Genomic DNA, 27593 nt, shown 5'->3' on the forward strand with positions numbered 1-27593 from the left:
ATTAAATGCATTAAATGCAAACTTGGACCAAGGGCATTATTTCTTTCAAAATGTACTACGAAGTACATAAACTTTAAAGTCTTAACCTAGCTATATTCTATATTATGTATTTCTCGAGATTAATAAAATTTTCCTCTCTTTTACTTGTGGACTTAGTTAACACATTGTTAATGAACCATAATAAATTTTATAATTATTTTTAATCATCTTTCTGATAGGACCCTAGTAGTATATCAACTACTCACAAAGATCACCTCCAAGACAATCAACCAAACAATATAACTCCAATACACCACAAATAATCCACGAAACAAATAACTTATAAATCAACCAATAATGGACAACAAGAAACAATCAAATGCGGAAGACAAAATGCAATCAACACACACGAATAATACGTGGAAAACCCCTTCGATGTGAAGAGTAAAAACCACCGGACTTGTGAGGAGTCCACCCTTGTCATCTTATCTTATTATGATAAAATTGAGGGCAAAAAAACCTAATCAGACATACAAAGGTTCATAACCCACCAACACTTCCATGCATAAGAGATGAACAATTAAGAGACAAGAGATGAAAAATATCACCCATAAATGTAGGTTCTGTCCAGCAGCGACCACGGACGAACCAGAGATCAAAACGACGATCCAACCGTTCAAAATGAGGCCCTATGTATCCTCAGAAAGCTGACCAAAAATAAGCACGATCCGACCGTTGAATCTCCGGCAAACGACAGTTTTCTGATGACTGCCTTGAAAGCTACAAACACCTCTCTTCTCTTTCTCTCCTCTCCTTTTTGTGTGTGTTTTGATCTGATTTTTTCCACACTCTTTTGCTGCCTCTCAAGTCAGCCAAAGAGAACCCTAAACTTTCCAAAGAAGATTCAACATAACACAACATTGGGCCACAACCATAAGTGGAGTATTGGGCTTCCACTTAAAACACAAGCACAAATATTAACATAACTTATACACAAAAGTGGGCTGAGCCCACAACACTTTTTTTAGAGAGTACATATCACAACTTTTTGTTTTTATTAAGGCAAATTTGTCAAATACAACCTAATAAAGTTCTCTATTTGCCAATTACAACCTCAAATTTCTAATTTTGCCAATTACAACCTTAAACTTGTACATCTATTTTAAATTACAACCCGGAACCCCTTTCCGGCAAAAATCACCGGAAGATGATGTCATAACTTTATTTAAAAAAAAAATATGAAGTACACAATATCCGTAAAAAATATTATTTTTTCGATTATTTTATTTTTTTTGTTTTAATTCTTATTTATCGATTTAATTTTTTTATAGAAAATATGTAACTATTTTTTTAATAACATTATGACATCATCTTCCGGTGATTTTTGCCGGAAAATAATTTCGGGTTGTAATTTAAAATGAATGTAAAGTTTAAGGTTGTAATTGGCAAAAATAAAAATTTGAGGTTGTAATTGACAAACAGGTAACTTTATTAGGTTGTATTTGACAAATTTTCCTTTTATTAATGTGAGTGTGTTAGGTAGATGCGTCGGTAAGCACATGCTAATTAACTTGGACATTTTCCAGTTGTATGGGGTAGTATTGATGAAAAGAAGACAATTCACATAAGCTAGTATTTTTACAACCTTACTTCCCATCATCGTACAAATGTTACAATATATGAGTGATTATTGTGTTTAGTGAATGGTGAAAAACTCTCTCTTATCTTATATATCTGGAGCATATCTTGTCATATCTCGATTATAACACGCTCTCGCCATGGAAGAAACATGGATAATATCACTACTGTTGGGAATATTACCAATCGTAGGGTTGATATTATGGTGGTGGAATGAGATTTGGTATTTGAGAGGAATCAAGGTTAGATGCTCAAAATTATTTAACACCAATAATAATAATAATAATAATATTGTGAAAATACCACCTGGTCACTTGGGTTTTCCTTTCATCGGAGAGACTCTATCATTACTATGGTTCTTCAACATCATCGCCCGCCCTGATGATTTTATCACCTCTAAGAAATACAAGTAAGTTAATTAGTGTACATTATTGACTTCCTACACTATTTTGCTGTGTACTATCTGACCCATTTTGTTAATATACGTGTAAGAAAAAAAATATTATTTAGTGTTCTATTTAAGTTTGTTTTAAAAAAATTATTACTTAATTTTTTAATAATTTTGACTTGTACGAATTAGATGCTCCGTATATTAGTTGTTAAAATTATGTATTGAAAAGTCTATTATAAACTGAGGAAGTTAAAAATTGGATGATTTTTTTTTATTAGATTTGGAGTTTTAATTGTCGAGTTCACTTTTAAAATTGAAAAAGGAACGTACAAAAATAAGAGTGGTGGTGGATTAATGGTTGCGGTGTGAAATATTGTAATTTTGTTGCTTTTAATCCGATGATGGGTTTTATAAAAATTTTGATGGGTTCTATTTAGTTGAATTCTTTGAATTTTCACGGTTATTGATACATAAATTTGATTTTTTAGTAGCTCTAACTACTTTTTGTTATTATTTTTTTTAAAGTATGCGTCGTAAGAAATATAACAAGATTCATCATCTATTGAAGTCTAAATTGTAAACAGAGTCCGTGAACGAAATAAAAGTTTAAGGATTATTCTTGTGTGGATCTGATCCATAATAATAAGTATAGCATCTTAATTGTATGTCTAGTATAGAATCAGAAAACCTCCACAACATGTACTAACGACATCAATTTAATACTTGTTTCATAATAATTCTAATAACACGTCAAAATAAATTAGAAGTTGTTAACTTTTTTTAGGCATAGCCCACAATAAGTTTAGTATAGAGCATGTCATTTAAGAATTAGTGAAAGTTTAAATGGTGCAGGTAAAAAGAACAAGTGAAGTTCAATTAGGCCTATCTCATTTGAATTTCACCTGAAGTAGATGTTTTAGTTTTTTCAAGTAGTTTCCTACAAACCAAACAATCTTTTAATTTCAAAATTTGAACTTCATAAATTACTAGATGTAATTTCTAAATGTTACAAGAGTATTTTGTTTTTATTGAAATATGATCAATTTCTTGTAGCTTATGTTTGGTTAAGATCTGGACGACCCCAACAAAACATCAAATGTTAATATTCTATACTCCCTTTATATTTTAAAAAGAGATACACTTTTTTAAATGACTGTATTTTAAAAAGAGATACACTTTTCTTTTTTGACATATTTTAGTCTCTACTTCCATTATATTAATATTACTCTCTTTCTTGTGGTTTCCACACTTACTCACATCATCTTTTTACTACTCCCTCTACTCTTAAATGTTCTTCCTGTTTCCATAAATAGTGTTCATTTTTTATCTTCCTGTTTATATTTTTGGACGTGACTTTTTACCATAAATTTCCCCCACCATCCCATATTTAATTCATTCACATTTCCCCATTCACCCACCCAACCCCATTTTTATTACTTTAATAAAAATATTTTCTCTCTCCTTCATTTCTTTATTATTTTCTCTTACACCCAATCATTACTCTTACACCCAATCATTACAAGATTCTATTTTCTTGATTTCCACCCCAAACTCCAAGTAGGAACAACTTAAAGGAACAGAGGAAGTATAATAAATAACTCACCCACTACCTCATTTTCATCTTATTTTAATAAATTCAACTCACTCTCGTAAAACTATATGCCGGTCAAAGTGTATATCTTTTTAAAATACGGAGGGAGTGTTGATTAAAAAAAATGTATTGACAGCCATATTGTTTTGGCGGGACCTGAATTGGCTTCAGATAAGAGTATAGTTTTATCTACTGACCAATTAGTTAAAAGACAATGTGATGGAACAACCACTATGCCAAAACCAATTTGGTTGTATTTGTATGATCGAGTGCATTAATTAGTTCTATATTTATTGGTTTTAATTGAATATCGTTCCCGTATTTATCGTCCATATATAATTTGTAGTTATGTTTGATGGGGCAGGTATGGAGAAAATGTGGGTGCATACAGAACCCATTTGTACGGATGTCCAAGCATCATAGCATGCTCTCCATCCCTTTGCAAATTTGTACTGAATTCAAGTGACAAATTCAAACAAGAATGGCCAACCACCCAAGTTTTGGGTGCTAATTCTGTAATAACACTTGAGGAGGGCCCACGCCATGGTGTTATCAAGAATTTTATTGTCAATTATATTAACCGTCCTGCTTCTCTAACCCGGTTTCTGCTCCATGTTCAACCTACCATAATCCAAGCCCTTCAATTATGGTCCCACCAGCACAAAATCAAGACATTTTATCAAGTCAAAAAGGTAATTATCTCGTGAATTGCCAAATGTTTGAAAAGGTTGGACAATGTCAGGGTCTATATATTTATTAGAGACATGATAATGTATAATTATATTATTAGACTTGGGCTTTACACGGCTGATCACTTGATTATTACTTGACCATGCATTTTCTTAATTTTATGGTATAACATGCAGGTGACACTTGACTACACTATGAAGTACATGGCTCATCTTGAAGCTGGAACTCAAATACATGTTATTGAGAAGTTATTCGAGGGTGTAGCTTCTGGCTTTAGATCTCAACCATGGAACATTCCTGGAACAAGTTTCTATCATGCCCTCAAGGTAATCATTACAACTTACTTACTAACTAAAAATACACTACTTTTGTATTAACTATATATATTATGAATATTTTTATTATTAATTACTACTTTTATAGGAATTAATATATTTATTTTATTATTTTATTAATTTTATAAAACAGAATATCAGTTAGTTATATTTCTGTTAGAGAGTTTGTTATTCTAGCTTTGTATATAAGCAGTTTGTTCTGCTTTCTTCTGTTTTGTGTGAGAATATTGTTCAATCAAATAAACTCTTCTCCCAATTCTCTCTGCAAATTGCTTAAGATTCTATATGGTACCAGAGCTGTGATCTCGATTCTGAGATTTAGGTTTGCTCATTTGAGTTCTTCTGATCAGCCCTTAGATCAAAGCTAAGAGTGTTTGATTTCAGAAATTTTGGTGCGAAATTTCTTGCGATTTGCGTGTGCGATTGCGAAATCTTGCATTGCTCGAAGTAATTTGATCTTCTGGATCTTCTGAAATGGCGATTATTGATTCTGAAAGTGACAATTCGCACAACAACACCAACAATGGAGGTAATGCTGACAATTCTGATCCATATTTCATTGCCAATTCTGATCATCCTACTTCTTCATTGGTTGCTGTGTTGTTTACTGGTGTGAATTTTGTTAGATGGAGTAGAAATGTTAAACGTGCCTTAGTAGCTAAAAATAAAGAAGGATTCATAAATGGTGAAATAACAAAACCAGCTGTAAATCACAAAGATTATATGAGATGGAAACGAACTGATTTCATGGTGGTTAGCTGGATTTTAAGCTCAATGAATCATGATTTAGCTGATGATTTTGGTTACATTGATAATGCTGCTGATCTGTGGTGTGAATTGAATGAGAGATTTGGACAATCAAATGGTCCATTAGTGTATCAACTGAAGAAAGAAATTGAAAATCTGACACAGCAGAATATGACTATTGTGGCTTATTATGGTAAGCTCAAGAAACTGTGGGATGAAATGCAAAATTTAAGAGCATTTCCTAGCTGTACATGTGGAGCAATGTTGCAATTTAGCTGTCAATTTATGAAAAAGGTTGCTGAGTTTGAGGAAGAAGATAAGATGATGAAATTCTTGCTTGGATTGAACGGAGGTTTTGATAGCACTGTGACAAATGTTTTGTCAATGGATCCTTTGCCTAGCATCAACAAGGTTTTCTCAATCACACAACAAATAGAAAAACAGAAAGAACTAAGTGGTGCTACTGCAGAAAGCAATGCTATGACAAGCAGTGCTATGGCTGCTCAGTCTTACAGAGGAAATCAATCTCAATTACAGAAGTACAATACAGGAACTGGAAAGAAAGATTGGAAAGAAATCAAAAAGGAAAAGATGAATCGTATCTGTACTCATTGCAAAGGAAAAGGACACACAGTTGATCAATGTTTCAAGCTTATTGGCTATCCTGACTGGTACAACACAATTAAGGCTTCTAAGGGGAGTAATTCTACTGGTGGTAGGCTTGCAGCTAAAGTCAACTACTCTGCTGATATTGGAGATGAACCTTTGGGAAATACTGATGGTGATAATGGAGTACTGAATAATGATATGCTGAATGCAATTTGCCAAGAAGTTATGAAGGTTATGAATAGCAAACAACCTCAAAACACTGATGCAACTAGAGCTACTTGCTCTTATGCCAATTATGCAGGTACTCTTTCTCACTCATTCAACTGTGCTGTAAATAAACTGCATAATGAATGCTTGTGGATTGTTGACTCTGGTGCATGTGATCACATGACCTATGATGAAACTATTTTAACCAATATTAGGACACTTTTGACTCCTATTAAAGTTGGACTACCAGATGGTTCTCAATTAGTTGTTGATACTATTGGAGATACTGTCCTCAGTGCTAAATTGATCCTGCATAATGTTCTTTTGGTTAAAGGTTTCAAGCACAATCTATTATCCATTGGCAGACTTATTGAACATACTGGTGTGAAAGTTGTATTCACTGCTACTGGATATGTTTTCCAGGACCCTGCTAGTTCTGAATTAATTGGTGCTGGAAACAAGACAAATGGTCTGTATTATTTTGTTACATCCTCAAACAACATATTATCAAGTGCTGCTGACCAAGGTACCCTTCATCAGCAACCATATTGCAATACTGTGTCCAGTATTACTGATGTAAATAAGCTTGATGAGAATAAGATTGTTTTACCAAACAAAACTGCTACTGGTTTTTCTATGGCTAGGGAGTTGGATTCAAATAAGATACACATGCTCCATGCTAGATTAGGACATCCCTCATTGTCCAAAATGAAACATGTAAATTCTGAGTTTTGTAAAGATGTTTCTGAATACAATTGCATTGTGTGTTACAAAGCTAAACAACACAAATTGCCTTTTTCTGTCGGTACAAGTAAAGCAAATGCCTGTTTTGATTTGATTCATGTGGATTTGTGGGGGCACTATAAGGTTAAAAATCTAGATGGAGCCTCTTACTTTCTTACCGTACTTGATGATCACAGTAGGTCAACTTGGACTTATCTCTTACACAATAAACTTCAAGTTGAGAATATTGTTTCTGATTTCCTATCCATGGTTGAGACTCGGTTCAACACAAAAGTTAAAAGAATCAGGTCTGACAATGGTACTGAAATTGTGAAAGAGTCATGTAGGAGCTTTTTTGCAAACAAGGGAATTATACATGAAAGAAGTGTTCCATATGTTCCTCAACAAAATGGCAGGGTTGAGAGAAAACACAGGAGCCTTCTTGAAATTGCTAGATCTTTAAGGTTTCTGTAACACCCCGACAATTCTCTCTTTTCTAAAATAACCTTTTAATATAAAATATAGAGAATTATCAAGGCATTATCGCCCGTGTGAAAACGTAACGGCTTATTCAGAATTTTGCAGCGGAAAACATAAAACTAATTTGAGGTTTATAGGTAATTGATTACAGGTTTAATCCCAAAACCAATAAACGAAAATAAGGAAATATAAATAGTACGACAAATTTCAAATCCAAGTTAACAAATTAAATCACTTAATTAAACAAATAGAACTATAAGCTCTCTAATCCCGATCCCAATGATGCATCATCTTCAAACCTGTAGATGGGCAACGCTTATTGATCCTTAGAGACTGCTCACCAAAGATGGGTCATCACAGGATCAATAGGCATAGCCATGATCAACACACACAAACAAAACACGTAATCAGCAAAGCTGAGTACTACATACTAAAGCAATAATAATCCTAACATGATACTATTAAACATAATTAAGGGCAGACAAAGCATGATAATCTGACGACCATACTTAACTAGACTAGGCTAGACTGGACTAGACCTTTATAACAATAATATTATTTTAATTGAAATAGGCAATGGACCGAGTTTTCTAGCTAGACGAGGTACGGGCGCGACTCCATAACCTCAGTGACCTGCGATATCGAGGAACGTTTGACTGAAAATAGGACGCGGTGATCAATCCGGTCCAAATGAAAGGCCATGGGCTACCACCATGAACCCCAACTCCTGTTTGTCCGTCACTTTAGACGTGCACAGTCTAAAGCTATTGCTACTCAGTTTCACTTTACATGATTTACAAATTGACACCCTGTTATGACTCAACAATCACATAAGGCATGCAACTCACATTTATTTATAACTGTTTTTATCTTGGAATTGAGTAAGTGATCACAAGGCATCAAACAAGACTCATTCCAATTAACTCCAATCTTTTCTTTAATACTGATCAACCCCTGAATATGGGTATAAGGTTTCAACTTACTAAATAAGGTCCTCCGCCCTCATAAAGTAGTGAAAAGCTAAAAGGGAACAACAATTAACTGATCTGAATTATATACTAAATAATCTAGTGTTCCCAATCAAACATGTTTGCATCAATCTTCCATACTAACATGTTATAATCCTCAAAATGCAATAAAGGTTTAATATGTCCATCCAACAGTATCAAACATGCAATTTCAACCTGACTAAGTTCATCAATAACATTAACATAACCAAGTTCATCAACAATTCAACATGGTTTCAACAATTAGCACACATTCCAAGCACACAGGTATGTACGTACCTTGTGTAAACAAACTGATAGGCCACTTTAACACTTTCAAAAGTCGCCTAAAGAGAATTCTCCGCCTAAAACAACCAACAAGTAATCCCAATCAACTTCTAGTCATTGGCAACCATAATTAAAGCATTCTAAACGTATCCTAAACATATTTAGAGCTTTCCCCAATATCAAAACTTAAACATTTGCTTTCCTAGCATCATAATTATTGAACTAGTGATTGAAATTCGTTGAAAACTTTTGCAAACATCGTACTTTAAATTTTCAGCAATATAAATTCATTTAAAAGCTTCCCCAAGGTCAACCTACGTTCCTAGTATCTCAAAACAATCAATTCAATAATCCATACTCAACCTATCATGATTAATAATTATAAAAACCTTGAATTTCATACTTTAAACAATCAAAAACCAATATTTCGATGTAATTAGATAATCTGAAAATTAATAACTTTATTATAAAATTCATATAATCTCAAATTTATAATTTAAATCACAAAACCCATAACTTTAATTCAAGAAAACATAATTTAAGTTAATAAATTATGATTAAGCCCTAATCTTAATTTTAATTAATCAAAACTGAAAATTAATTCGTTTTTAATCTCAACATCAAATCTGAAAATCACATTTACCCTAAAAATTATAAATTTAATTTAAGAATATAATCTAAATTAACAAACTTTAATTTAAAATAATTAGTTACTTAGGGTTTAAGAAATAACCAAATCAAGAAGAGAGTGAAGAGCAAGGGCGCCGGCTGGGCAGGGAGCGACGGCGGCCACGGCGGTGCAGCACAGGCGCAGGAGTGCGGTGCGGCACGACTGTCAGGTGGCAGCGACGGTGGTGGTTGTGCTGATGGTGAAGCAAGAAAAGAAGAAAGGGGAAGCTTGTTGCGTGCGTGGAGGAGAAAGGAGGGAGACCGCCGGAGGTTGGGAAGCGTGGCAGCAGTGACAGGCGGCGGCAAGGCTAGCGGCGTGTGGTGGTGGCTGCCGAGCAAACAAAACCAACAAAATAAAGATATTGAAAAAACGAACGAGAGGGAGGACGAAGCAAGAGAAGAAAAGAAGGAGTTACCGATCGACGGAGGAGGTGGTGGCCTAGCAACGACGGCGGCCAGGCAGTGGCTGGTGCGGCGGCTGTGCGACGCTGAAGGAGGTGAGGGCTGCAGGTTCACGTGAAGGAGGAAGCAAGGTTTGAGGGTTTTGGTGTTTTTGGTTTCACGTGAAATAGAAAGAGGAGGGAGTAAAGAATTTGAGTTTTTGTTATTTGGGCTTTATCAATTTGGGCTAGAACTAGGATTGAGTTTAAGTATTTGAATCCAAAACCAATTAGGATTGTTTTCCAACTTCAAACGGTTTTCGTAAATCGATTTCTTTTCAACAAAAGTTCTAAAATTATTTTAATTTCATAAATCGTTGAAATATTTAAAACGTATAAAAAATAAATATTCGTTACTTAAATATTTATTTCAAAATTCGTAAATTCTATTTTAATATAATTACTTATACGTTAAAATATATTAATAAAATGTATAAAATTACGGGGGATTACAATCTACCCCTCTTAAAAGAAGTTTCGTCCCGAAACTTGACACGAAAATTCACACATTTTTCAAAAGTTTTCAACTTATTCTTACTGTAGAAGTACTTTGTGCCACTCTTGTGCACTCTTTTGCCAACTCAAGGATGCTTGTGTTACTCATGAACACCTTTTTCTTATGCGGAGAATTTATTTACTTTGCACAAACATGTATAAGTTGCTAAAAATTAGCATAAAATGCATAAAATTGCTATAAAAATAGGTAAAAAGCGCGAATTTCTATCGCATTCTACCCCCTTAAAGAAAACGAGTTACGCCCTCGTAACTCATCTCAGGGAATAACTTTGGATACTTCCACTTCATCGAATTATGTCCCCAATACAATATTTTCACTCAAATCATTCCAGCAATGGGCTTCTACACTTTTTCCACACAATGCCTCAACATGTGACATCGTAATGCTCGCATGGTAACTATCGATGCACGACAATTCAATCAAATCTAAATGATCTCCCAACTTCTCTTTAAAGTCAATAGTACATGCTCTCAACATATCTCCCATGGTTTGGTTAGTGCTCTCAAGCTGACCATCGGTTACAGGGTGGAAAGCAGTATCATTTTCAATGTTGTCCCCAAGCTTCAACTGGACCTTATTGCCAAAATTTCAGACTTTTGTGCTCGATAAGGATCTTACATGTTGCCCTATAAAGGTAATGTCTCCGAATATTCGCATATAACACAATAACAGCTAGCTTTAGGTCATGAGTAGGTTAATTAGCCTCGTAAGGTTTCAACTGACGTGACAACGAGTGCGGGGGTCAAATGCTCTTTTACAATCTGGAAAGCTTTTACACATTTCTCCCTTCACTCAAACTTTGATTCCTTTTTCATCAGATTGGTCATTGGTCTTGCTATCTTCGAAAAGTCTCTCGGAAACCTCCTATAATAGTCAAATAGGCCTAGGAAACTTCAAACATTAGACACGTTCTTTGGAGTAGGTCACTCACTCACAGCTTGAACCTTAGTAGGATCTACAGACACTCCTTCTGCGCCACTTTCCTTTTCTACTGAACCTCATTACGCCTTTCATGGATGTATAACTCTTGGGCTTCAATCCTAGTATTTCACCAATTCATATATTCCCTTCTTTTCAAGACAACAAATTTCTAACGATCCTGGACCACTCGAATCACCTCTTAATGTTACTCCCTTACGTAACGTAGTTTTCGATCAATATAGTCCTTCACTTTTCCACTGGTGTCACTTATACACACATGACTTCAAGATTTGTATACTTCATTTAAGAAAAAAAAAACTAGATTCTTTCTAAGCGTCTCCAAAGTAATCCTCAAGATTTCATTATGCTCTTTTTGCATTCTTGAATAAATCAGGATACCATCAGTAATATAATAACGAACTTAATTCGGAATTCGTGGGAAATCTCATTCATCAATTTCATATTTATGGCAGGTGCATTGGTTAACCCAAAAGACATTACTCTAAACCCATAATGACAATAACGAGTCCTAATGAGGTCTAGGCCCTTATCATCTATCCTCAATTGGTGGTACTTCAACACAAATCAGACTTTGAGAACACACTCGCCCAATTCAATTGATCAAATATGTCATCTATCCTAGGCAAAGGATACTCGTTCTTGATGGTGTTTAGCTCCCTAAAATCGATGCATGATTCCATACTCTTATCTTTCTCCTTAACAAACAACACAGGATCTCCCCACGGTGATGCACTAGGCCTAATATACCCCTTAACGAAACAACTCTTGCAATTGTGTCTTAATTTGCTCATTTCGAGAGGTGTCATTCTATATGGTGCTTTAGTTATAGGTGTCGTTCCAGGAACTAAGTTTATAGTGAACTCAAAGGCTCCAACAGGTAACATACTTGCAATTTCACTCGGAAACACATCAATGAATCCACTCACAATACATCCCTGATTTCCACTCCAACTTCTTTACCCACCTCTAACACACTGCAGAAAAACAGTTCACACTCCTTATTCATCAAGTCCTCACTTGCATTACAGAAATAACTAAAGGTTCTTGGACTTCTCAAAACATCTATACGAGGTCAATATTCCAATATGGTTCCTTAAATTTACTTTCTGAATTTCAGAGTACATCTATCTTAGCCTTGTACAAACTTAGCCAATCCCATCCTAAGGTTTATGAACTATTGTGCCTTTTGCTTTCACATTAAAGGAGTTTCCTTAAGACAGTAACAAACGAATCCCAATTGAATCTCTCAACAGCGCTAAGTCTAACCCCATTTTCTCTCCACCACAAATCAGCTTCATCTTCCAAGTACAGTACAACTTGACCACTCTCATGTTCTCAAGACAGTTCACATCCCCAAACAGTTTCTCAAACTCTCTAACCCAGTTCTCTAAAAAGGTAGGATCAGCTTTCCCCTTAAAGTATGGTGGCTTAACTTGGTTAGCCTCTCAAACATGTCCCCAGTAGAATCAGGACGCTCAGTTCTCTCTTCAGCCAGTCTTCCCGCCAAAAGGCGAATAACAGCAACTAACTCACTATTGCTTGACATTCTAGTGTGCGACCTAAAATTAATTACTCTACGATACATAACTCATATGTCATCTCTACGAAAGAAATTTAGATTTGATCATAGAGATCGCATCAACAAACACTTATTCGAGAATGTACACCAATAATAGAGCAATCATCGTCACTCATTCAAGAAAATATCCCCATCAAGGACATACAATTTGAAAACCAATGAATGGAAATTCAATCACAACAACTAAGTAATAATATTCCCATTCTCGTGCCCAAAATAAACTCTTGATCATTTGGATTATCAATAATCTAACTCTATTCCTCAAAAGAATGTTAATAACAATTTCTAAACCATAATAACACACTTGTCCTCAAATTAACATAAAGGTTCTACGACACAAACATAAACTATTGTTGGCGAATAATGGAACTTCACATTGGAAACGAATGCTTTAACTTTTATTGCTAATTCTATAAAGATTTATTACATCCTTCAAAATAATAAAGAACATTTCAAACTTCAATAAACTTTAACCTTAAACTGTTGTAGCTTTGCTACTTATTTTTTAAAACATAAAAGAGCTAATTAACTATTTATGACTTCAAAATATTTGTGGCCTCTTGCCTATCCATTGCTCCTGAAACTTGCGGAGTGACATTTAGATCTCAAGATCATCGAACTCTTCTTCAGGGTCTTCATCGGGGTCTTCCTCAGGGTTCACATCTTCTCCCCTGTCTCCATCTTCATTAGGCTCACTTGCAATCTCCTGTTCACTTTCGAGCTCTGCATCTGAGTCACTAGAAATTTCGATGGTTGGCTCATGGGCCACTAGGTTAGGATTCTCTGCCTCAACACCTACATTCTCATTCTCCACAGCTACATCATTTTCCTCTAGGTCATTATTTACACTTATTCCCATAGGTTCTTCTGTAACTGAATCCCCAACATGACTCCCTACGATTTTACCGTCTCTAAACCCACTTTCTGCCGCTTCAATAATGGTGATCAGAATTTCTGAATCATATTTCCATCTACCATCCCAAGTCCCATACTTAGTCAAGTTTGGAGTTCCATTATCAGAATGCATGTCTTTAAACTTTTCCTTGAGTTCTAGATATGGAAATTTGTTAGGTAAGCAATTAATGATAGTGGCTGCTATGATATCCTTTCTCATTAAGATAGGTTGCCCTTGAACTTTAGCATAATATTCACATCCAAACATGATTTTCTTCACGTAAATATCAGGGGTTTCTATATCAAGTTTCTCGAAGGATCCTATGTTGGTATACTTGGAAAGAAACATTTTATTCCTGAAATAAACAATTCAAGGTCTCACTAACGATTTTCCAGCCAAAACATAAACAAGGTTCAATAAGTTTGGTGGAATCAAACAATTCTTTATGCACATGTAAATGTAACACTTAAACAATTAGCACACGCACGTTCATAACAATCAATTTCTAATGCTAGCGTTGACTAGCCACTAATGCACATATAATTCTATCTTATATGCCCTTCTTATACTACGCATCTCTCATAAGCTAAAGCATTGGAATAATTTAAATAACAAGGTAAAAGGACGCTAATATAATAAATTAGAGAATAAAGTTAAAAAATTCGAAAAGATTTATATTTTGCTAATTAACGAATTCTAACTCTTGAAACAACTAAAAAAAATTGAACTCCTTTTTAAGAAAAATGTATTCATATTATTTTTATTTATTTGTTTGAATAATAAATAATAAGAAAAATAAAAATGTCGAAAGTATCACTTTAACTTGGAAAAATAATTTGATTTCGAACGTAAATAAGGAATATCGTATACTTCAAACAAGGTAAAAGGAAATCGGCCCCCCAAAAAAAAGTACCAATTTTTTTATCACTATAATGCGTAGAATCTCGATTTTTAAGAAATTTATTTTAAATAACTAGATAGTTAGGCGCCTAAAAATTTATTAAAATAAAACCTTAGCTTCTAGATACCACTTTGTAACACCCCGACAATTCTCTCTTTTCTAAAATAACCTTTTAATATAAAATATAGAGAATTATCAAGGCATTATCGCCCGTGTGAAAACGTAACGGCTTATTCAGAATTTTGCAGCGGAAAACATAAAACTAATTTGAGGTTTATAGGTAATTGATTACAGGTTTAATCCCAAAACCAATAAACGAAAATAAGGAAATATAAATAGTACGACAAATTTCAAATCCAAGTTAACAAATTAAATCACTTAATTAAACAAATAGAACTATAAGCTCTCTAATCCCGATCCCAATGATGCATCATCTTCAAACCTGTAGATGGGCAACGCTTATTGATCCTTAGAGACTGCTCACCAAAGATGGGTCATCACAGGATCAATAGGCATAGCCATGATCAACACACACAAACAAAACACGTAATCAGCAAAGCTGAGTACTACATACTAAAGCAATAATAATCCTAACATGATACTATTAAACATAATTAAGGGCAGACAAAGCATGATAATCTGACGACCATACTTAACTAGACTAGGCTAGACTGGACTAGACCTTTATAACAATAATATTATTTTAATTGAAATAGGCAATGGACCGAGTTTTCTAGCTAGACGAGGTACGGGCGCGACTCCATAACCTCAGTGACCTGCGATATCGAGGAACGTTTGACTGAAAATAGGACGCGGTGATCAATCCGGTCCAAATGAAAGGCCATGGGCTACCACCATGAACCCCAACTCCTGTTTGTCCGTCACTTTAGACGTGCACAGTCTAAAGCTATTGCTACTCAGTTTCACTTTACATGATTTACAAATTGACACCCTGTTATGACTCAACAATCACATAAGGCATGCAACTCACATTTATTTATAACTGTTTTTATCTTGGAATTGAGTAAGTGATCACAAGGCATCAAACAAGACTCATTCCAATTAACTCCAATCTTTTCTTTAATACTGATCAACCCCTGAATATGGGTATAAGGTTTCAACTTACTAAATAAGGTCCTCCGCCCTCATAAAGTAGTGAAAAGCTAAAAGGGAACAACAATTAACTGATCTGAATTATATACTAAATAATCTAGTGTTCCCAATCAAACATGTTTGCATCAATCTTCCATACTAACATGTTATAATCCTCAAAATGCAATAAAGGTTTAATATGTCCATCCAACAGTATCAAACATGCAATTTCAACCTGACTAAGTTCATCAATAACATTAACATAACCAAGTTCATCAAAAATTCAACATGGTTTCAACAATTAGCACACATTCCAAGCACACAGGTATGTACGTACCTTGTGTAAACAAACTGATAGGCCACTTTAACACTTTCAAAAGTCGCCTAAAGAGAATTCTCCGCCTAAAACAACCAACAAGTAATCCCAATCAACTTCTAGTCATTGGCAACCATAATTAAAGCATTCTAAACGTATCCTAAACATATTTAGAGCTTTCCCCAATATCAAAACTTAAACATTTGCTTTCCTAGCATCATAATTATTGAACTAGTGATTGAAATTCGTTGAAAACTTTTGCAAACATCGTACTTTAAATTTTCAGCAATATAAATTCATTTAAAAGCTTCCCCAAGGTCAACCTACGTTCCTAGTATCTCAAAACAATCAATTCAATAATCCATACTCAACCTATCATGATTAATAATTATAAAAACCTTGAATTTCATACTTTAAACAATCAAAAACCAATATTTCGATGTAATTAGATAATCTGAAAATTAATAACTTTATTATAAAATTCATATAATCTCAAATTTATAATTTAAATCACAAAACCCATAACTTTAATTCAAGAAAACATAATTTAAGTTAATAAATTATGATTAAGCCCTAATCTTAATTTTAATTAATCAAAACTGAAAATTAATTCGTTTTTAATCTCAACATCAAATCTGAAAATCACATTTACCCTAAAAATTATAAATTTAATTTAAGAATATAATCTAAATTAACAAACTTTAATTTAAAATAATTAGTTACTTAGGGTTTAAGAAATAACCAAATCAAGAAGAGAGTGAAGAGCAAGGGCGCCGGCTGGGCAGGGAGCGACGGCGGCCACGGCGGTGCAGCACGGGCGCAGGAGTGCGGTGCGGCACGACTGTCAGGTGGCAGCGACGGTGGTGGTTGTGCTGATGGTGAAGCAAGAAAAGAAGAAAGGGGAAGCTTGTTGCGTGCGTGGAGGAGAAAGGAGGGAGACCGCCGGAGGTTGGGAAGCGTGGCAGCAGTGACAGGCGGCGGCAAGGCTAGCGGCGTGTGGTGGTGGCTGCCGAGCAAACAAAACCAACAAAATAAAGATATTGAAAAAACGAACGAGAGGGAGGACGAAGCAAGAGAAGAAAAGAAGGAGTTACCGATCGACGGAGGAGGTGGTGGCCTAGCAACGACGGCGGCCAGGCAGTGGCTGGTGCGGCGGCTGTGCGACGCTGAAGGAGGTGAGGGCTGCAGGTTCACGTGAAGGAGGAAGCAAGGTTTGAGGGTTTTGGTGTTTTTGGTTTCACGTGAAATAGAAAGAGGAGGGAGTAAAGAATTTGAGTTTTTGTTATTTGGGCTTTATCAATTTGGGCTAGAACTAGGATTGAGTTTAAGTATTTGAATCCAAAACCAATTAGGATTGTTTTCCAACTTCAAACGGTTTTCGTAATTCGATTTCTTTTCAACAAAAGTTCTAAAATTATTTTAATTTCATAAATCGTTGAAATATTTAAAACGTATAAAAAATAAATATTCGTTACTTAAATATTTATTTCAAAATTCGTAAATTCTATTTTAATATAATTACTTATACGTTAAAATATATTAATAAAATGTATAAAATTACGGGGGATTACAGTTTCATGCAGGTCTTCCTAAAAAATTCTGGGGAGAATGTATACTTGCTGCTACTCACCTAATCAACAAAATTCCTTCTAAACTTTTGGGTTTGAAAACTCCTTTTGAGGTATTGTTCAATAAACCTCCTGCATATGATGCCTTAAGGGTGTTTGGTTGCTTGTGTTTTGCTCACAATAATCATATTGGTAGGGACAAATTTGATTCAAGGGCAAAAAGGTGTTTGTTTATTGGATATCCTGCTGGCTACAAAGGTTTCAAACTTTATGATCTTGATACTCACAAGGTGTTTATATCCAGGGATGTGATATTTTTTGAGACAATTTTCCCATATGGTCTTAAACCTGATTCTATTCCTGTCATTAATCCTCCTTCTCTAGTTCATTTTGGTACTGATAGTACTGTTATTCTTCCAAATCACACCAATGACTCTGATCATTCAATTAATTCTCCCAACTCTCCTATTATCTCTCAGTCATCTCCAACTCTTTCCAATCACTCTATACATTCTGATCCCCCAAACACACATTCTTCTCCTTCTTTTCCTTCTAATTCTTTAGAATCTGACCATTCTCATCCACCTTCTAATACAATTACTCTACCTTCAAATCCAACTACCAGACAATCTACCAGACAGATCAAACCATCTTCAGTTCTTACTGATTTTGTAGGAGGTTATGTACCTCATAGAACTTCTTTGGCTGCTCCTAATGACAGTGAATCTTTGTCATTTTCTGCTGATTCTATTCTGCCTCACATCACTCATACAGCTTCAACTGAATTTAATTGGTTACTTGATTTAGCTCTTCATAACTTTGATGTTTGGGATTCTCTTGCTTTCTCTGTATGCTCCACTTCTTCTGATCCTCAACATTACAATCAAGCTAAGGATGATGAAAATTGGATCTTGGCTATGGACAAGGAAATAGAAGCTCTTGAGAGCAATAATACTTGGGATCTTACTGTGCTACCCAAGGACAAAAAGGCTATTGGTTCAAAATGGGTTTATAGAACAAAATTGAATCCAGATTACACAATTGATAAACACAAAGCAAGATTGGTTGCTATTGGATATCAACAAGTTGAGGGGAGGGATTTCACTCAAACTTTCTCTCCAGTTGCTAAATTGGCTACTGTTAGAGTTGTAATTGCACTTGCTGCAATGAAGGGGTGGATTCTTTGTCAACTTGATGTCAACAATGCTTTTCTTCATGGCTTTCTTGATGAGGAGGTGTACATGAAACCACCTGCTGGTTACAGTAAAGCTAAGCCAGGAGAAGTATGCAGACTCAGAAAATCAATTTATGGTCTTAAACAGGCTTCTAGACAATGGAACAAAGAGTTAAGCAAATTCTTGAAAACCCTCAATTTTCAACAATCCACCCAGGACTATTCTCTCTTTACTAGAACTTTTGATGGTGAATTTTTGGTATTGCTTGTATATGTTGATGATATTCTACTCACTGGCACCTCTTCTTCTCAAATTGAAGCAGTCAAAATAGCCCTTGATCATGCTTTCACAATCAAAGATCTTGGTCAACTGGCTTATTTTTTGGGTATTGAGGTGCACAGGAATGAGAATGGCATTTTTCTTTCTCAAAAGAAATACATTCAAGATATACTTGCTGATGCTGGTATGGAAAACTGTGATTCTGTATCTGCTCCTTTATCTTGTGGCCTTAAACTTTCTACTGATGTGGGTGATCTACTTGCTGAACCTGATATTTACAGAAGATTGGTTGGTAGATTGCTTTACCTAGGCATCACCAGACCAGATTTGTCTTACAGTGTTCAGCACTTAAGTCAATTTGTTCACTCTCCTAGAGTTCCCCATTTGCGTGCTGCATTGCATGTTCTAAAGTATCTTAAAGGCACCTTAACTGATGGTATTTGGTATTCAGCTGATGCTGATCCTACTTTATCAGCTTATAGTGATGCTGATTGGAGTTCTTGTCAGTTCAGTAGTAGGTCTCTTAGTGCCTATGCAGTCTTTCTTGGTCCCAACCTCATCTCATGGAAAACCAAAAAGCAAAGAAGTGTTAGCAAATCTTCTGCTGAAGCAGAATACAGGAGTATGTCAGCAGCTGCAAGTGAACTTGTTTGGATTCATGGTTTGCTTGAGGATCTTCAAATCACTGTGCCTTTACCTATTACTTTGCACTGTGATAACTTTTCTGCTGAGCACCTGGCCAAGAACCCTATGCTTCATGATAAAACCAAGCATCTGAAACGTGACATGCACTATGTCAGAGAGCAAGTTGAAGCTGGTTTCATTCACACAGCTCATGTATCTAGTTCTCAACAACTGGCTGATATCCTTACCAAGCCATTGGCTTCCTCTCCTCACAAGCAACTTTCTGCCAAGCTAGGACTTATTTCCAAGGTCCAGCTTGAAGGGGGAGTATAGGAATTAATATATTTATTTTATTATTTTATTAATTTTATAAAACTATCAGTTAGTTATATTTCTGTTAGAGAGTTTGTTATTCTAGCTTTGTATATAAGCAGTTTGTTCTGCTTTCTTCTGTTTTGTGTGAGAATATTGTTCAATCAAATAAACTCTTCTCCCAATTCTCTCTGCAAATTGCTTAAGATTCTATAACTTTAATTAAAGTATATTTTTATTATTAATTACTACACTACTTTAATTAAAGTAGGAAGTTTGGTTGCTAATCATATTATCAATATCTAGTGCCGGAAAGAGATAATGAAGAAGCTGAAGGAACAGCTAGATAAGATGAAGCAGAATACTGCTATCGAAGCAACGGATCAATTAGAGAGTAGAAGTAGTGATTTAATGAGTGGATTGTTAGAGATGAAGGATGAAGAAGGAAGACATTTAAGCGAACAAGAGGTTTTAGAAAATGTTTTAAGCACTATCCTCTTGGGTCATATGTCCATTGCTTATGTCTTGACTTGGTCTCTCTACTTCTTACACAAGTCTCCTCAACTTCTTCTTAAGCTTCGGGTACGTAATTCTCGATCTTTCCTTTTACAGTTTTTCTTTTTTCTTTTTTCTTTTTTCTTTTTTCTTTTTTCTTTTCCTGTGAGGAAGCTAGTTTATTACTCCCTAGCCTCTGTCGTTGTAGATATATTAGTTTTTACACTTCAAATTAATTCACACGTACTATTTCAACTTCGCAATGTATTTCTTGTACTATTTACGTGTACGTGCTTACAGGAAGAGAACATGGCGATGGTAAAGAAGATAAATAGTGGGAGCCTTACGTATGAAGATATCTTGAAGCTCAAGTATACAAACAAGGTATTTCGTACAACATTCACAACGTAACTAAATAAAAAATATTCTATTTAGTACAATTTACGGTATCTATATAATTGTGTATTTGTATCATATGTAATAAAATTTTGAAACTTTAATCTACAGTAATTCATAAACAACATGGGTTTATTGCAGGTTGCGGAAGAAACAATTAGAATGGCAAATATCGCAGGATTTGTATTCAGGAAAGTTACTGATGATGTTGAATTTAAAGGTTAGAAATCCATTATTTTACAGGGTAGTATACACAACATGGCTGGCATGTGATTATGTGAACTTTGGCATATATGCTGGATTGCTAGCCTTGTTTTGCAATTAATTAACGGTTAGTTGTTAGCTGTGTATTAACGGGTTAAATGAGTTGTTTTGTAGAGGGTATAGTAAATTAGTTGTTACTTGTTTAATGTGTAAAATGAACATTAAGCATATTGATGAAAAGTGACGTAGGTTGGTAATTTATAAAATATGAGGATAAAGTTGTCATTTTAACTCACTTCTTCAAACCTCTAATTCAAACAACTCCTATATTAAATTTTTTAATCCCACTCTCTTCGAAACCTCTCATAACCAAACACCTCCTATATATAGCCTTTTGAAATGGTCAAACCTCTAACCATTTCAAAAGCTCTTTTTTCTCCAAACACCACATGCATGCTATCTCTCAATAGCTCTATTTGGTGCAACTTAAAACAACCTAGTAGTGCCTTTTTGCATAGAAAAGTAATTACTTTTGCTGCTACAACCCTTTCTTTAAACTTATTTGTCAGTTTTTCGGTTCAAGTCCGATAAGTTCAATTGAAATATCACTAAATAATCCAGTTTAGTTCATTTCAGTTCAAGTCCACTACATTTAATTTATTTTAGATTAATTCAGTCTAATAAAACAAGACATATATGTTGCTTGAACCGGTGCTCACAGCTTCTATACTTCCTCCTTTTTTTTACTTTCATTTTGGGTTTGACACAAAGATTAAGAAAAAATGTACTTCATACTTCGTAAATATTGAAATTGTCCATATGACAACAAACAAAAGAGAGATAAAGAGTTAGGTAACAATGGTAAATCTGAAATGTGAGTAAGGCCAAAGTGAGTATTTATAATTAGTGTGTAAACACACTAAAAAACACGTGAAAATATACTATGAAAAAAAATGATACAACTAATATGAAACTTTCATAAAAGAAATGGTGCAAGTAGAAAACGGAAGAAGTATATTCCAACGTTGCCTTGATAGCAAAATAATTTCGTAAATTTCAGCCAGTTAAACTTTTAGCAATTCGATCGACTCGATCCTAAATAAAAAATTCATACTGGAATTTTGTATGTTGCAGGTTACATTATACCAAAAGGTTGGAATGTGATTATATGGCTTAGGTTCCTTCACAATGATCCCACCAATTTTGATGATCCAATGAACTTCAATCCAGATAGATGGGATGTAGTAAGTATTTTTGTACCTGAATACTGACTGGAATTTCTACTATTACTTTTGCTTTATAATAATCTTCTTCTTCTTTTTTTTTTTTTTTTTTTTTTTTTTTTTTTAACCAAGTGTGTCTTGGCCTAGTGGAAAGGATTCCACCTTCCAACCAAAAGGTTGGGGGTTCAATCCCCACTAGGGGCACTTTGAGGGAGGGTTCCCCGTATCACTCCCCCCACTCTCAAAGTGTCTAGTCTGCTAATCCGGGCGGGTTGACCCGTACGGGGTTCCGACCCGGTAGGACTATTCATCTTACCTTGCAATAAAAAAATAATCTTCTTTTTTTGTTTTATCCCGTTTCATAATTTTATTTTATTTACACTAATTTGTGTCCGTGTTAATGCACGGGAGTACTATAAAATTAAAAAGCTAATAAAAACGAGAATTATATTATATAAAAACTACGTACTATGCTTGTTGAGAATAATAACACTATAAATTTGGAGTAGTTATGAAATTATAAAATGATTCTCTCACACACGCACGCGCACTAGAAACAACCATTTTTGTGCTTAATTGGTGTGTAAAACGAAAATTAAAGTAATAAAATATAACTCTAATCCCAATTTTGCAGCTTAATTAGTTACAAATTGGCGATTTATTTAGCTTAAAACCCCAAATTAGAAAACCCAAAATTCAACAAGTGAAGAACCATGATTTCAGATATTGGGAAAATTGCATGCTTGAATGATCTATACATGATGCAAGTTTGTGGGACTTTGACGAATTTACTTGCCTTAAATCAAATTACTTGGAAAATTTGAATAGAAAACTACCAAATTTCTGGAAGTTTTGCTTAAATTTGAAGCAACATATGAACAAAGGAGGAGAAGTCATGATTTAATGGAGGAGAAAAGGAGGGAAACCAAAAAAGTCGTTGGAGTGGACCCCATTAACGGAATACTTGACAAATTCCGCTAAGAAGTACGTGTTGATTTTTTTAAAAAATCTATAAATTTAAGGTGGTAATTTTGAAGAAAAAAACTAGATAAGGTGATATTTAGAGTACAAAAGTTGGATAACTACCGAAAAATCTGTAAGGTTATGAACAGTTTAAACAATATATATTCATGCGGAAAAACCATAAAGCCAGGAATCCAAATTAATTGTCACATTGTCAATTAACATAATTTAGGACACATGCAATGTGATGTGTGCCTTCCCTAGCTACTCCCGAACCAAACCATAACAAGTCTTTAGAGCTCCAAGTGTCGCCCCTCCGTAAATGGTCCACAGCACGTTCGGATCTGCCTTAGGTTAACCAACTAGGATTTTTACTAAGGTTTTATGCACTCGAGTTAGGCTATTATGTTCTCCCTTGAACACAATCTATGTAAACTATATTGTATGGTTGTCTATAAATTGTGAACACTAATCACCTATTTATAGAGTAGGAAATAAGGAATTAGTTTTCTACTAGGATTCAATTAACTAATTCTATTAGGACTCTAGTTAATTAGTAGCATTAGAATTCTAGGATTAATTAAACACTAAGTGTTTCAAATCTATCCAAAATATCTAATTTTAGTACAAGTAGGAAAACTGATTTCTTAAGGCCCATTACTTGGTGCCGAAGAAATCGCACAAGCCTTGGTGCACAAGGACTCGCCACAAACGCAGCCTTGTAGGCCCACGCTGGCGCGCTCCTTGGCTTGGCCCTAGCGAGGCTCGCTGCTAGCCGTGGCCCATTGCTTGCTGCTTCCCATCGCATAACATGCCAGCACCATTGTTGTGCACTAGGCCTAGCGTTGGCGCTGGGCCTTGTGCCTTGCGATGTGCGTACGGTCTTTGCTTGTCGAGTTATGAGCCGACTCGCTTGTCGGCTTGTCGCTCGTCGTTCTTCCGATTCTATTTCAGATTCCGAAATTTATTTTCGTTTCGAACAACATTTACGTTTCCGTTAATATTTCCGATTCCGGTAATAATTTACTATTCCGACATAATTTCCAATTTCGGTAATATTTCCTTTTTCGACAATATTTCCGATTCTGGCAATATTCTATTTCCGTTAATATTTTCCGATACGAACCATGTTTCCATTTCCGGCAACATCTACGACTTGGATAATATTTATATTTCCGTCATGAACCATATTCCGTTTCCGGCAATATCTTCATTTCCGGAATATTTTTTACTTTGCCTTTTGACGCTTTCAGCTCCCACTGGAACCGAGATCCGGCATTTCCGAATGATCATAAATAGAGTACTTTAATGAATAATATATTCACTTAAATACTTGATCCGTTCACGTACTATTTATGTGACCCTACGGGTTCAAGAGTAAGTTGTGGATTAATATGATTAATTCCACTTGAACTGAAGCGGCTTCTAGCTAGGCATTCAGTTCACTTGATCGCACTGAATTTATTAACTTTTTAATTAATACTGAACCGCATTTATTAGACTTAGCATTAAATATATAAATGCAAACTTGGACCAAGTGCATTATTTTCTTCAAAATCTTTTACTTTGGGGAAAAAAGTTAAGAAAAGTTAGTAAAACCTCGTTTTAATGCACAGGCACGCCCGAAGCATGGAGCATACCTTCCTTTTGGCAGAGGTTCAAGAAGTTGTGCAGGGAACACACTCGTTCGAGCATCTCTTGTCCTTTTCCTCCATCATTTGTCTATTGGATATGAGTAAGCCCTTTTTTCCCAAATTATTGATGATAATATTTGGTTTTTGCGGAATTGTACCCGTGCGATTCACATATTCTATTAAATTGTTAAGTTAAAATAAAACTCTTATATATACCAACTGCTATATTTTATATATTAGATTGGATTAGTTTTTTTTTTTGGATTGAATTTAATTTTAGATTTATTTTTTAATTATTAGAGTGTTTGATTTTGGATGAAATTGTATATGCGTAAAATTTGTAATTAATTAATAAAAATATCTACGTGACACCTAATTATTTAATTATCTACGTGACACTCTACTTTTTAATTCAAAAGTAATTTCGAAATCTTATTTTTATTTGGCAAAACCCTTAGATTTCCTACGTGGCGCTCTAATATTGGATTAATGTTTGATTTTGTATTGAATTTTATTTTAGATTAGTGTTTGATTATGGATGAACTTTATTTTAGATTTTTTTTTAATTATTAGAGTGTTTGATGTTGGATGGAGTTGTATATATTAATAATTAATTAAATTAATTAATTAAAATATCTATGTGGCACCTAATTAACTATCTTTGGGCACTCAATTTTTTTTAATTCAAAAATAAATTAGAAATCTTATTTTTCATTGGCCGAAACCATTAGATTTCCTAAGTGGCGTTCTAATAGCTCAAAAAATATGTCTCCGTTACATATGTATATTAGATTAAATTCTACATTCTTAATATTAAACAGTAATTCTCCAGGATTGGATTTGAATCACATTTTCCCTATCCAAAATTTTTGGATATCCTAAGTATAAATGTATAATTGAACACCCCTAATAAAGATGGTGGTGGTTTCGATGGTTTTCAGGGGATGGTTGGATAGTTGCAGTGGTTGTCGTAAGTGATTTTGGTTTAGCAGGTCTTGCAATTAACTTCCAATTATTAGATTTTATCAAAATACATAAGGAATACATATTGTTCATGTCGAAATTAAGAAGCCCTAAGCTTGTCATCTTTGAGTCTTCTGACTAAGGATAAATCTCACAAACAACACCAATTTTGTCAAATAGGCCTTTCAATGAATAATTAGTGTGCGCATTATGATTCATAATTGGCTACCGATCGAATTTCTGCAATAATACCAACCAAATTTTGGGTGAGGAATGTTTATAACAGACACCCCCAAAATCTGAATCGCCCCAAGTTAATAAAAATTTGAGACCTTTTAAAAAATGTCGGTCATAGCAGAACCAAAAAAAAAAGTCGGTCATATAGTTAGGACTAGTAGCGTACAATTTTCCTACTATTTTTATGTTCATTTTATATGAAAGAAATATTATCGCCCGGCCCCCTTCACGCTTAAGGACGTGTTCGGCAGTAGCTTTTGAGGTAGCGGGTAGCATTTTGACGTATACAATACGCTACTTGTAAAATTTATGAGTGTTTGATAAAGTAGCGGTTTAGGTAGCGGTTAGTGGTAGAGGTAGCAATTGAGTAGCTTTTGTCAAACGTTAAAATTAGTAGCTTTTAAGGTAGTGGATAGTGTTTTGACAAAATAAGTTAGCGAAAAGAAGATCCATCTTCTTTGAATAATCATAATAATTTCATAAGTTAAAATCATTTAATCTACCTTTGGTACCTTTTGCAGGTGGGAGTTGCTTAATCCTAATTCCAAGATCAAATATCTTTCACATCCATTACCTGTGGACGGCCTTGAGATTTCTATCAGGAAAATTTAAGAAATCACTAGTATGGCCGTGTCAATGTACGGGATATCTATATCGTGATAAGATGTCAACTACTCTTTTCAAATGATAATTATGTGATTTTTAGTATTATAATAATAGCCCTGATTTTAAGTAACTCTTACAGTGCTGTGAAATATAATTATTCTCTTAATCTCACTCTTAAAATAGTTTAGAAACAAATATGAGTCAATGAATTAAGGTTTTATTAATGGATTTAAGTTTATTATTATCTCTCAAAACTAGCTATGAATGGATTCTCCAGTTTTACCACAAGATAAAACTTTTGGAGATTTTCGTTCAAAGTGTTTAGACTTTTGTTTTCTGAAACAATTTTTTTTCTATTTCAATCAAACTAGTGGTAATCCATTATTCTTAATATATTAATTTTCCTAAATATGTAATTCCTAAACCATTTTGGTGAAGATTTATAATCAATTTTTTTTAAAACAATGAATAAATAATCTAGAGAAATTCCATAACGTTATTATTGATTAAGTAATGCTACTTGTCCACTTAAAAAAGTACCCATTAGGAGTCAACACTCTAGAAAAGTCTAGGAGACCCTTTCCTTCTTTCACACTTTCTCGACCTCCTTCTCAGTTCTCACTCCTCTCATTTCTCACTCTTCACCCTCTCCTCTCCTTCCCTTTTAGGGATGGCAATGGGTAGGGTCTGGGACTCTGGGTAGGGTCTAGTAATACCCGGACCCGGACCCTAACTTTTTGACATATACCCATACCCTACCCTTATCCTACAAGGTCTAAAATTATAAGACCCTTACCCGTACCCTATGGGTTCGACAGGGTATGGGTAGGGTCTAGGATCTTATGCGGTTCCGCGTAAAACTATAACTTTTATTTTCTTTTTTGTATACAATTATATGT

General features: G+C 34.6%; 1 protein-coding gene and 1 long non-coding RNA gene across 3 annotated transcripts; one reads left to right on the forward strand and one right to left on the reverse strand.

The window, feature by feature from the left end:
• Positions 1–1573: 1573 nt before the first annotated feature.
• Positions 1574–26889, forward strand: LOC110787910 (abscisic acid 8'-hydroxylase 2). Of its 2 annotated transcripts, XM_056828603.1 has the most exons (9): positions 1576–2026; positions 3964–4291; positions 4466–4615; positions 20280–20555; positions 20769–20852; positions 21006–21084; positions 22203–22312; positions 24871–24989; positions 26610–26889. In XM_056828603.1, the coding sequence occupies exons 1-9, from the start codon at positions 1758–1760 to the stop codon at positions 26698–26700; spliced, it is 1506 nt and encodes a 501-aa protein (XP_056684581.1). In that variant the 5' UTR covers positions 1576–1757; the 3' UTR covers positions 26701–26889. The 2 variants fall into 2 exon arrangements, with proteins under 2 accessions (XP_056684582.1, XP_056684581.1); XM_056828604.1 differs by lacking the exon at positions 20280–20555 and having other exon boundaries at positions 1574–2026.
• LOC130460879 (uncharacterized) lies at positions 14848–18633 on the reverse strand. Its single transcript, XR_008921071.1, has 4 exons — positions 17110–18633; positions 16758–17021; positions 16037–16101; positions 14848–15083 (listed from the first exon to the last, which is right to left on the reverse strand). It is a non-coding gene; the product is annotated as an uncharacterized lncRNA (long non-coding RNA).
• Positions 26890–27593: the final 704 nt, after the last annotated feature.

The sequence above is a fragment of the Spinacia oleracea genome, chromosome 5, assembly GCF_020520425.1.
Source record: "Spinacia oleracea cultivar Varoflay chromosome 5, BTI_SOV_V1, whole genome shotgun sequence".
NCBI lineage: Eukaryota > Viridiplantae > Streptophyta > Magnoliopsida > Caryophyllales > Amaranthaceae > Spinacia > Spinacia oleracea.

Coding starts and splice junctions, on each gene's coding strand:
- LOC110787910 (XM_056828603.1), top strand. CDS start 1,758: ATGGAAGAAACATGGATAATATCACTACTGTTGGGAATATTACCAATC. Junction 2,027..3,963: donor ATCACCTCTAAGAAATACAA/GTAAGTTAATTA, acceptor TTGATGGGGCAG/GTATGGAGAAAATGTGGGTG. Junction 4,292..4,465: donor CATTTTATCAAGTCAAAAAG/GTAATTATCTCG, acceptor TATAACATGCAG/GTGACACTTGACTACACTAT.